Below are 12,461 nucleotides of genomic sequence, written 5' to 3' on the forward strand. Positions count from 1 at the left end.
GAATTGGTGCCATTTTTTTCTTCTGACACCACGTTTTATATTTGTCTATGAAATTTTGTAATTTGGAAGCCCCTACATAAAAAAGCATCTGTATGACTTAATATGTATTCTGAAAAGAACTGTGGTTGTTGAAGCATTTTTTAAAAAACTTTTTTTTTTGTTTTAATATTATGTCTTTTTTCCCTTCCAGAGAATGGATCTTGGAGAATGTCTGAAAGTCCATGACCTGGCTTTAAGAGCGGATTATGAAATTGCATCCAAAGAACAAGATTTTTTCTTTGAACTTGATGTATGTGATTTTGATTTAATGGTTTGTTGTTATCTTTTGCTGTAAAACATTGTGAATGTGGATTAAGATCTCTTAATAGGAGAAACTCTTAGCAGTTTATCCTCTGGTTATATGAAGGGTAAGACTCAAGTAAGATCAGGTACTTTCTTGACAACTCTTTTAAAAATATGAGGTGAGACTGTATTTTAAGAAAATGTGTAAAAGTCGTATGATTCATATATTCTTTTGAAAATTAAGCACATTCTTCCCAACAAAATAGTAATGATTAAGGAAATATCAAGCAAATGTAAGCAACTAATTTATAGTGTATATAAGGACCTATCTTTAGTAATATACTGAGTTTTTACATTCATATTTATTTTTGAATCTACTTATATATATATACATGTATATATAGTTGGCCCCCCATATCTGTCGTTGAATCTGTAGAAGGAACCAACTGGGACTGTAAATATTTAGCAGAAGAAATGGATTGTTGCATCCGTACTGAACGTGTACAGACATTTTGTTCTTGTTATTATTCCCCAAACATTACAGTATAACTGTTTACATAGCATTTACATTGTATTAGGTATTATAAGTAATCTGGAGACATTTTAAAGTATATGGGAGGATGTGTACTGGGAGATTATATGCAAGTATTACACCATTTTATATTAAACGTGCATTCATGGATTTTGGTATCCGCTGGGTCTCCTGGAACCAATCTCCCACAGATACTGAGGGACATGAATATGGGTGTTTGGGGGATTTTTTTTTTTTTTTTTTTTTTTTTTTGAGACGGAGTCTCGCTCTGTAGCCCAGGCTGGAGTGCAGTGGCCCAATCTCGGCTCACTGCAACCTCTGCCTCCCGGGTTCATGCCATTCTGCTGTCTCAGCCTCCCGAGTAGCTGGGACTACAGGCGCCTGCCACCACACCCAGCTAATTTTTTGTGTTTTTAGTAGAGACAGGGTTTCACCGTGTTAGCTAGGATGGTCTTGATCTCCTGACCGCGTGATCCGCCTGCCTCAGCCTCCCAAAGTGTTGGGATTACAGGCGTGAGCCACGGCACCCGGCCGTTTGGGGGATATTAAGGACAATGTTTTTAATGAAAAACCAAGAAATGGAAGACACCATTTAGATACCTAAAAAAGCCTGAAATGTAACTTTATATTGTTGTTTTTATATGAAAATCGTTTGCATAAAAATAAAGTTTTTTTGCATATATATAAAACGTAACAATCAGCATTACATAAAACATACTAATGTGCATAAATCTTTGATACATTTTATAAGTGAAATAATAGATGTTTTAAATTTGATTTAGGAGATAAACCAACAAACAGGTCCTCCTGTCTTCTGAATATCCAAGAATTTCTGCTAATGGAAATGAAATTGTTTTCAGAAATATAATTTACAACACATTTTCCCTACTTTTTTGGTGGTTTTTGGCCTTGCGGGGTATTTTTATATTTATATCTTCTGATTTATCAGTCTTTAACAAATCTATAGCCAGGCGTGGTGGCTCTTAACGCCTGTAATCCCAGCACTTTGGGAGGCCAAGGCAGGGGTGGATCACCTAAGGTCAGTAGTTCAAGACCAGCCTGGCCAACATGGTGAAACCCCATCTCTACTAAAAATACAAAAATTAGCCGGGCATGGTGGTGGGTGCCTGTAATCCCAGCTACTCAGGAGGCTGAGGCAGGAGAATCACTTGAACCCGGGAGTCAGGTTGCAGTGAGCCTAGATCATGCCACTGTGCTCCAGCGTGGGGGACAGAGCGAGACTCCGTCTCAGAACACAAACAGAGAAACCAAATCTATTTCATTAATTCTAAATGCTTTTCTTTTTCTGAGTTGCTAAGAGTTCTCTCCTGTGGTTTCTTCTGGCATATTTTGGCTTCATTTTATAGACTTTTAAGTCCTCGATTCATCTCAGATTTATTCTGGTTTAAGGAACTGAGATATGGATCTAGTCTCCCCCCAACCCCACATAGCTACTTAGTCACCCAACACTATTTGCTGATTAGTCCATCTTTTCTCTCACTGCTTTGAGATGCCATCTTTATCTTTACATAAGGAAATTTGAATAGATTTCTGTTGTGATTTAAAAATTTTCAAATTAAAAGAAATTAACTATTTTTATGTTATCACAGATAAAAGCTGTTTAAGAAATGATCCTTATTGCTTTTCACATTGAAGAAATTCTTGGGTTATCCAACTATTTTTGGAATTCAATGTGTGCTGAATAAATTTGTATTTTTAGTTCAAACATTTGTATCTTGAATTAGTTATATTTCTGTACAGTAAGATTTGGAAGTCCAAACTTGAGAATGCATTCTTAAAGTTTACTTTTAAATGAACTATTAATTGTAGACATTAATATGTGCCTCACAAATGTCTTATATAAATGTTGAATTTTTATAGTGTAGATACTGCTAAAATTCTCAATGGTTTATTCTCTGAAAAAAGATAAGTTTTCCTGATGTGCGAGACTCTTGTCTCAAAAAAAAAATTCTAAAGCAGTTTGGAGAATTAAAAGAAAAAAGGGTAAAAATGTTCAGAAATACTTACTGTTAGCATTTTGTATAGTTTTCCATTTTTTCTGTATTTTCTTTTTGTCCATTCAGATCTAGACTTGCAGCAGATTTTTCTGTCTTTATTTTACAAAATTGGGATCTTACTGCATAACATTTGTAATTTGCTTTTTATTTACAAATGAATCCTGAACATTTCTTCATGTCTTCAAGTGATTTTTTTTGAGACAGTCTCATTCTGTCACCCAGGCTAGAATGCAGTGGTGCGATCTTGACTCACTGCAACCTCCGCCTCCCAGGTGCAAGTGATTCTCCTGCCTCAGCCTCCCGAGTAGCTGGGATTACAGGCGCGCACTACCATGCCTGGCTAATTTTTGTATTTTTAGTAGAGACGAGGTTTCACCATGCTGGCCAGCGTGGTCTCAAACTCCTAACTTCAGGTGATCTACCTGCTTCGGCCTCCCAAAGTGCTGGAATTATAGGCGTGACCCACCACGCCCAGCTTCTTTTTTTTTTTAATGACAGGGTCTCGCTGTGTCACCCAGACTGGAGTGCAGTGGCATCATCAGGGCTCACTGCAGCCTCAGCCTCTTTGGGCCCAAGTGTTCCTTCCGCCTCAGCCTCCCGAGAAGCTGAGACTACAGGTGTGCCCCACCCACCTGGCTAAATTTGGATTTTAAGTAGAGGCAGAGTTTCGCCAAGTTGGCCAGGCTGGCCTCAAGTGATCTGTCTGCCTTAGCCTCCTAAAGTGCTCAATTACTGACGTGAGCCACCGTGCCCCACCATGGTAGCATTTTAAAAAGCAAAGTGTGATTTTTGTATGAAGATATTTCTGAATAAAATTGACTTTCTGACAGTAATTGTCTTTAATTAAACTTTGTAGGCCATGGATCATCTGCAGTCATTCATTGCAGATTGTGATCGTAGAACAGAAGTGGCCAAGAAAAGATTAGCAGAAACTCAAGAAGAGATTAGTGCTGAAGTAGCAGCAAAGGTAAGAATTTTAATCATTTCATTAGTACAAAGTATTATTTTGACTCCTTTTGTTTAAGTTTTTATTTTGAAATAATTAAGATTTGCAAGAGATTGCAAAGACATATACAAGGAATTCTGTATACTTTCTTGTCTGCCCCAATGTAAACATCTTATACAATATAGTGCAATATCAAATAAATTGACATTGGTCTAATCCTTATATTTTATTCAGATTTTGCCAGTTATGCATGCATTTATTTGTGTATGCATGTCTGTATGTATAGCTCTGTGCAGTTTTTTTGTTTTTCTTTTTGTTTGAGACAGAGTTTTGCTGTGTTGCCCAGGCTGGAATGCAGTGGTGTAATCTTGGCTTGCTGCAATCTCTGCCTTCTGGGCTCAAGTCTCGTGCCTCAGCCTTCTGAGTAACTGGGATTACAGGCGTTCGTCACCAGGCCCAGCTAATTTTTTTTATTTTTAGCAGAGACGGGGTTTTGCCATGTTGGCCAGGCTGGTCTCAAACTTCTGGCCTCAAGCGATCTACCCACCTTGGCCTCCCAAAGTGCTGGGATTACAGGTGTGAGCCACCACGCCTGGCCAGCTCTCTGCAGTTTAATCACATGTGTAATTACAGCCACAGTTAGGATGCTTAAGTATAACATTGCCACAAGACTCCCTCATGTTACCCCTTTTATAGCTACATCCATCTTTACCCCCACCCAGCATCTCTACCCTTGGCAACCACTAACCTATTCTGTATCTCTGTAGTTATGTTATTTCATGGAGTGTTACATAAATGAAATCCTGTGTACGCTTTTGAGATTTGGCCTTTTTCATTCCATATAACTTTCTTGAGATTCATTCAAGTTGTGTGTATCAGTTCATTCCTTTTTATTTCTCCATTGTACAGATATACCACAGTATTTTTATTTGCTTTTAAAAGCAAATGTTAAATGTCAATATTTCACCTGTAAGTTATAACCACAGTAATACATACATAAAGTTAACAGTAATTTTTTAATGTTATCCAGTGTATGTTTATTTTTCTTATAGAATCGATTTATTAGAATCCAAACAAGGTCTTGTATATTGCATTTGTTGATGACTTATTACAACATAATTATATTCCATTCAGTATGATCTAGTGTGTTTTATGAAAATGCAGAATGGGAGAAAAAGAGTTACCCAGGTGGAGTTTAGATGACAGTATTAAAATATGGTGTTCAGATATGTATATACAAATGAAAATAGATTCCATCGTTTGAGAAAAGGGTTGCTTTTAGTCAACCTTTTCTGAAAATTCTCTGAAGATGGGGACTGGAAAGACGGGCATCCTGAAGTACAAAGGATCTAGTATCTTATGGTTGGAAGAGATCTGTAAGTGCTTGGTAGAGCCTGAGTTGTATTGGTTGTATTGGTTATCCATCACTACACAAATGCTGTATAACAAACCACCTCAAAGCTCAGTGACTTAAAACACTATTTATTTAGCCCATGACTCTGCAGTCAGTGATTTAGGCTGAACTTGACTGAGCAGTTATTCTTGTTTCAGCTGGGCTTACTCAAATGCCTTGCAATCCACTAGAGGATGCAGAGCCATGCCCAGCAGGCTAGCCTGGCCATGTTCTCATAGTGGTGGTAGAGGTGCAGAAGCATCAAGCCCCATCACACAGGCCTCTCCTTTGGTCATGTTTGCTACCATCTCAGTAACCAAAGCAAGTTCATGGCCAAATTCAGAGTCAGAGTACGATGGTACACAATTACATGGTCAAGGACATGGATACAGGGAAGAAAGAAGAGTTTTGGACAACAGTTTAGTCATTCAATGATATATTTAAAGGACAATACCATTTGGTAGAGAGGGAGGATAGTGATAATAGAATTGGACTCTCATTGAGGGAAGAAATATTTTGGGTTGAAGGATATTTGAGAAGTAAAGACTATTAATTAAACGAGTAAACTGGTTTGTTGGGACTGGAAACTCATACCAAACTAAAACCTTCGACCGGGCGTGGTGGCTCACACCTGTAATCCCAGCACTTTGTGAGGCCAAGGTGGGTGGACCACTTAAGGTCAGGAGTTTGAGACCAGCCTGGCCACCATGGTGAAACCCTGTCTCTACAAAAACTGCAAAATTAGCCAGGCATGGTGGTGCACGCCTGTAATCTCAGCTACATGGGAGGCTGAGACAGGAGAATTGCTTGAACCCAGGAGGCGGAGGTTGTAGTGAACTGAAATCATGGCACTGCACTCCAGCCTGGGCGACAGAGCAAGACTCCATCTCAAAAACAACAATAACAACAAAAAATTAAAACCTTCTTTGCTAACATATTATAATTGGCCATACAGCAAAGACTTTGTGGCCCAAATAATGATTATATGTATGTTTTATGTGCCATTACAACAGTAAGAATGAACTAAGTTGCTAGGATGATGATGGTGATGAGGAAGAGGAACGTATTCTTTCCCAAGGCCAGAGTTAATCCTGGTGGAAAGCTAAGGACTCATAGAGTGGAGTTGCCAGGCGAGTATGCTGAAAATCAGCAAGGTGCTATGCAGGGTACATACGAGGCTTATTTTCTCATTTCTCACAACTTTGTGGGATAGGTACTTCTTAGATGAGGAAATGGATTCAGGTATAAGTAATGTGGTCAAAATTACACAGATAGTAATTGGTTTAGCAATAAGTCAGATCTGATGGATTCCTGAACTTGATCCACCAATTCATTTCTTTAACTCATATTTGAGCCTAAGCTATTTGCTGAGCACTAGAGATACAAAGATGGGAAATACAGATAGCTGTCCTTAAAGTAGTATGATATTTATGAAAGGAACTGTCAAAAAAGATACAAAGGTGACACAAAGGAGAGAGTATGCCATCTTTGCTGATGTGTTTAAGTGGGGCTGGGATGTGGTGACTGTTCAGGAATGTTTTACAGAAATGGCCCTTGAGTTGGATCTTGTTGGAACAAGTGAATATTCAGTAGGCAGGCGAGAGGTAAGGGATCCCATCCCAGAAAGAAGAGTATATGCAAAGTAACAGAGGTAGAAAACAACAGGGTAAGTTTGGGGAAACTATAAATTATGTTGTGAGGTGGGGGAGTAGCAAGAGATGGTTTAGAAAAGTACAAAGAGCCAGATCATGGAAGAAATCGTATTTTACACTAGGAATACACCACCTCGCCAGAGGATAGAAAGTTATATTGGGCCCAGTAGTAGCCGTGACTTCATTGAGGTAAGGCAGGCAGGCTCAGAACATCCTGATGTCTCAGTAGTTCATTTGGGATATGCTCAGAAAGCATTCTTTAACCACATACTGCCTTAGATAACAAGTTTTTTCTCAGCAGTTCTGAAATACTTTGAAATTTAAAATTCATTCTCTTGTTTATTCATGATCTTCTTTTTTATTTCTTTTTAGGCAGAACGTGTTCATGAGTTAAATGAAGAAATTGGTAAATTGTTAGCCAAGGTGGAACAACTAGGAGCTGAAGGGAATGTGGAGGAATCCCAGAAAGTAATGGATGAAGTAGAGAAAGCACGGGCAAAGAAAAGAGAAGCAGAGGTAAATTCTTAATAGTAGTAGACGAATTCTGCTTAATTTGGTAAGACTACAAATAAAAAGTAGTAGATGAAACTTCAGTATCTATACTTCTCTAAGAACATGTATTTGAATGGAAATTATTGAACAGTTGTTAAAGAGAAGTTGAACTAAAAGACAAAAACAAAACAAAACTCGGAAAAAGCTGGTTGTGGTGGTGCGTGCCTTTGGTCCCAGCTATTTTGCAGGCTGAGGTGGATAGCTTGAGTCCAGTTCAAGTGCAGCCTTCTTCTTTTTGTTTTTTTAAGATGGAGTTTTGCTCTTCTTGCTCAGGCAGGAGTGCAATGGCATGATCTCAGCTCACCGCAACCTCTACCTCCCGGGTTCAAGCGATTCTCCTGCCTCAGCCTCCCAAGTAGCTGGGATTACAGGCCCATGCCACCACACCTGGCTAATATTTATATTTTTAGTAGAGACAGGGTTTCTCCATGGTCAGGCTGGTCTTGAACACCCAACCTCAGGTGATCCACCTGCCTCGGCCTCCCAAAGTGCTAGGATTACAGGCATGAACCACTGCACCAGGGTTTTTTTTTTTTTTTTAAGACAGAGTCTTACTCTCTCTCCAAGGCTGGAGTGTAGTGGTGCGATCTCAGCTCACTGAAACCTCTGCTTCCTGGGTTCAGGCGATTCTCTTGCCTCAGCCTGCTGAGTAGCTGGGACTACAGGTGTGCACCACCATGCCCGGCTAATTTTTTATATTTTTAGTAGAGATAGGCTTTCACCATGTTGGCCAGGCTGGTCTTGAACTCCTGACCTGGGGTGATCTGTCCACCTCAGCCTTCCAAAGTGCTGGGATTACAGGCGTGAGCCACCCCGCCTGGCCTGTTTTGTTGTTGTTGTTGTTGTTGTTTTTTAAAATACTTTTGGTAAATTTGTCTTTCACAAAATCTCTCTAAGTTATATTTATTGATATAAAGTTGTTCATAGTGTTCTCTTTTAATATCTGTAGAATGTTTGCAATTCGTGTCTTTTCTTAATTGATCTAGCTGGTCAGTTTTATTTTGTTTTTCAAAGAACCAGTCGTCTGATTTTATTGTTTTTTTCTTGTTTTCTATTTCATTGATTTCTGTTCATGTTTATTATTTCCTTATACTCCAGTGGAGAGAGGCGCTAAGGATCGAGGATGGGGATAAAGGGAACCTATAATTTTCATAACAAAATAGCCATGCTTTTGTGTTTTTTTTTTTTTTTTTTTTTTTTTTTTTTTTTTTTTTTTTTTGAGCTGGAGTCTCGCCCCAGTGAGCCACCGTGCCCAGCCACTTTTGTGTATTTTTTATAAAACACTTTTGGTATAAGCATAGTATATTTTATTTAATTGTATGACTTTTAGTGAGATTTATATGGTCATTGTTTTTCTCCCTTTTGTTTAGGAAGTTTATCGGAATTCTATGCCAGCTTCCAGTTTTCAGCAGCAGAAACTTCGAGTCTGTGAAGTCTGCTCTGCCTATTTAGGACTTCATGATAATGACAGACGACTGGCTGATCATTTTGGGGGTAAACTGCACCTGGGATTTATTGAAATAAGAGAGAAGCTTGAAGAATTAAAGGTACGTTGGTAAAATATTCCTCACTTTATCCTCTTGTTCTTTTGATCTGTGTCAGTTGCCTTTTTGTACAATATTCTTGACTATGATTCAGTAATATAGTATCTAATGATTAATACTAAACAGTGTAGGATTATAGATGGAAATTCAAGTTGGTTTAATGGATGCTGCCTGAGAAACAGACTTAATATTATCCTGTTATTTTGGGAGTTACCATTTTATATTAGATATGACACCGAGTTAGGGATCTTTCAAACTAGTTACTAAAAGAGTCCCGTAAAACTTCATTGTTATTGTTCTTTTCAATAAGGTCAATAAGAATGTAATAATATAATATTTATAAGAAGTTTGAGAAAATGAACCCAATATTAATTTGAAATATTTTGCAATTCTTTATTAAATAGCAGGCTTGCAGAATCTCTAGTTTTATTTTATGCTCCTGCTTCCACTTCAGAAAGGACTTATGAAAAAATTTATATATTTTTTAAAAGGACAATCACTATTACTTAAATAATATAGGCTTTTGTGAGGAAGACAACACAGTTTTTACTCTTGTTGTTTAGAGGGGATAAACACAAAAAAGCATGGTGATATTTCTGAAGTGGTAAAGACGAGTGTTGGTGGATATAATCTATTTACCTTTTAATATGCTGATAGCTTTTTAAGAATTGTGGCACTGTAGTGTTTTTTCATGAATTGAGGTCTGGCTGACAGATAGGAAACATGGGATAGTCATTTTCTTTGTAACTGTTATTGTCAACTGGAATTAACTCAAGGTCCATAGCATTTAAAATAATATAGAATCAGAAAATGCCTAGGGACATCTCCATATTCTCAGGTAACAGTGGGCTCTTTTCAGTATTCTGAGTAGCTAGGGTGATCTCAAGTAATTTTTTAAAAATTTCGAAAAGAGTCACTATAGCAAATAGTTACTAGGCTCCAAGTTAAAACTCCAGTGGTTCCTACTTGGGAGTCTTTGCAGATAGACCTAGCAACAGAACTCAAGCATTTTACTCATATCTTTAAAAAGCAGCAGCATCAGGATGGTAATTGGAAGTGACCTAAATATTTCCATATTAGAAATCACAGGGCATGGGAACTTGTAGTGATTTATAATGGTTGATGTTTTTTTAAAAAATACAAAATAATACTAGAAAACATTTAGAGGAGGAAAATCTTGTAGAAGTGACTTGGAAATGTCATTAAGAAATCATGAAAGGCTAGGCGCAGTGGCTCACACCTGTAATCCTAGCACTTTGGGAGGCCAAGGCGGGCAGATCACAAGGTCAGGAGTTCGAGACCAGTCTGGCCAATATGGTGAAATCCTGTCTCTACTAAAAATATAAAAATTAGCTGGGTGTGGTGGCGCGTGCCTGTAGTCCCAGCTACTCTGGAGACTGAGGCAGGAGAATCACTTGAACCCGGGAGGTGGAGGTTGCAGTGAGCTGAGATTGTGCCACTGCACTCCAACCTGGGTGACGGAGCGAGACTCTGTCTCAAAAAAAAAAAAAAAAAAAATCATGGAGCTGGGTATGGTGGCTTATGCCTGTAATCCCAGCACTTTGGGATGCCAAGGTGGCCGGATCACTTGAGGCCAGGAGTTGGAGACCAGCCTGGGCAACATGGTGAAACCCCATCTCCACTAAAAAATATTAATAAAAAAATTAGCTGGGTGTGGTGATGCACGCCTGTAATCCCAGCTCCTCAGGTGGCTGAGGCTGGCAGGTGGAGGTTGCAGTGAGCCGAGATGGTGCTACTGCACTCCAGTCGGGGCAACAGAGTAAGACTCTGTCTCTTAAAAAAAAAATAATAAGATCATAGGCCAGTCTCAGTGGCTCGCACCTGTTAATTCCAACACTGTGGGAGGCTGAGGTGGGAGGATCACTGGAGCCCAGGAGTTGTAGACCCATCTGGGCAACATAGCGAGATTCTGTCTCTATTTTAAAATAATTTGTTTTCACTTAAAAAAAATAACAAAAAAAAAACCAAGTAGAAATCATGGAGAAAGGTGAAATTTTACACATTTTCCACAAAATGGGGAAAGATTATGGAAAGAAGACTTGTAAGCCTAATGATTATTTCTGGCAGTACTTCAAATTGAATTATTAAACAGATTTTGACAGCAGTTGTACTGTATTAGAAGCCAGATAATATAAAGTTTAGGATAAAGCTGTTTAAGAACGGACTCAGTAAATATTCTCCTTATTTATTACTGTTTTTAAGAGAGTCGTAGCTGAGAAGCAGGAGAAAAGAAACCAGGAACGGCTGAAACGAAGAGAAGAAAGAGAGAGAGAAGAAAGGGAGAAGCTGAGGAGGTATGGAGTAATGGGCCAAGTAATTGAAGTTGAATCTCTGTGGTTCTAAAAAGAGATATAATTGATTTTAAATTTTAGATGGTGATAAATCTGTTATGGGACGTGGGAAACTTCTGCTTACTTTAAAAAATATTACTGTGCGAATTATATAAATGTTTAATTATACAAGTATCGTAACTCTTGGCCATTTAACAGAATGTGATTTCCTTTAAAATGTGTGGAAGAGTGAATAAAGAATGCTTCATATCTTGTAAGATTTATAACAAAATCCAGCCGGGCATGGTGGCTCACGCCTGTAATCCCAGCACTTTGGGAGGCCGAGGCGGGTGGATCACGAGGTCAGGAGATCGAGACCATCCTGGCTAACACGGTGAAACCCCGACTCTACTAAAAATACAAAAAATTAGCTGGGCGAGGTGGCGGGCGCCTGTAGTCCCAGCTACGCGGGAGGCTGAGGCAGGAGAATGGCGTGAACCCGGGGGGCAGAGCCTGCAGTGAGCTGAGATCGGGCCACTGCACTCCAGCCTGGGCGACAGCGAGACTCCGTCTCAAAAAAAAAAAAAAGATTTATAACAAAATCCTTTTCTAGCCCTTTGATTTTTCATATTGGGCTAGATTTGCACCAGGTTAGCATAGAATTATTATTTTTTTATGATATATTTTGTTAACAAAAGGTTTAAGGGTGGTTGTTTCATTGAAGGGGTTTTTTTACATTGAACTTTGGTTAGTTCCTCAATTCTAGGAGCCATAAACTATTAAAAAGTCTAAAAATATCTAAATGTATATAATTCCTCTTACATTGGTATTCATTAATTGATAAAATCTTAGAATTCTAGTATTTGGAATGTCTAAACATTCTTCTGAGTCACTTTTACCATTGGCAGCTAAAATCACATAGCATCATGGTGGCAACTTTTTTTGTAACTCATCTTTATAACTTCTTCAGCAGCTTTAGGATGGACAGTTATATCACAAATGATTTGCCTGTAATCCTAATTTCTAGTGTTCCTTGAATCATACTACATTTAAATGTCTTAAATTTAAATACCTTCTCTTTAGAGTTAGCAGATGTGCTTAAGCTAATTAAAACCCTTTGTAGTATTAGGTTATGCTCACTTCCTTTGATCTTTGAGCATATTATATACTCAGTATATTTCAAGAAGTTTAAACAGACTTCGTTTGTGTTACATGGCTTATAACCAGGTAATCTTTTTGCACCATAAAGAC

The 12,461-nt window shown here is 38.4% G+C and overlaps 1 protein-coding gene across 7 annotated transcripts in view; it reads left to right on the forward strand.

Annotated features, from left to right (window-relative positions):
* The window catches only part of LUC7L2 (LUC7 like 2, pre-mRNA splicing factor), a 66,275-nt gene that overhangs the window by 41,559 nt on the left and 12,255 nt on the right, over window positions 1–12,461 (forward strand). For all 7 annotated transcript variants that reach the window (XM_008965967.4, XM_055115444.2, XM_063606120.1 and 4 more), the window contains 5 exons: window positions 191–289; window positions 3,689–3,799; window positions 7,196–7,339; window positions 8,746–8,922; window positions 11,143–11,234. In XM_008965967.4, coding sequence (XP_008964215.1) covers window positions 191–289; window positions 3,689–3,799; window positions 7,196–7,339; window positions 8,746–8,922; window positions 11,143–11,234 — 623 coding nt within the window. The remainder of the gene's footprint in view (window positions 1–190; window positions 290–3,688; window positions 3,800–7,195; window positions 7,340–8,745; window positions 8,923–11,142; window positions 11,235–12,461) is intronic.

The sequence above is a fragment of the Pan paniscus genome, chromosome 6, assembly GCF_029289425.2.
Source record: "Pan paniscus chromosome 6, NHGRI_mPanPan1-v2.0_pri, whole genome shotgun sequence".
Lineage (NCBI taxonomy): Eukaryota > Metazoa > Chordata > Mammalia > Primates > Hominidae > Pan > Pan paniscus.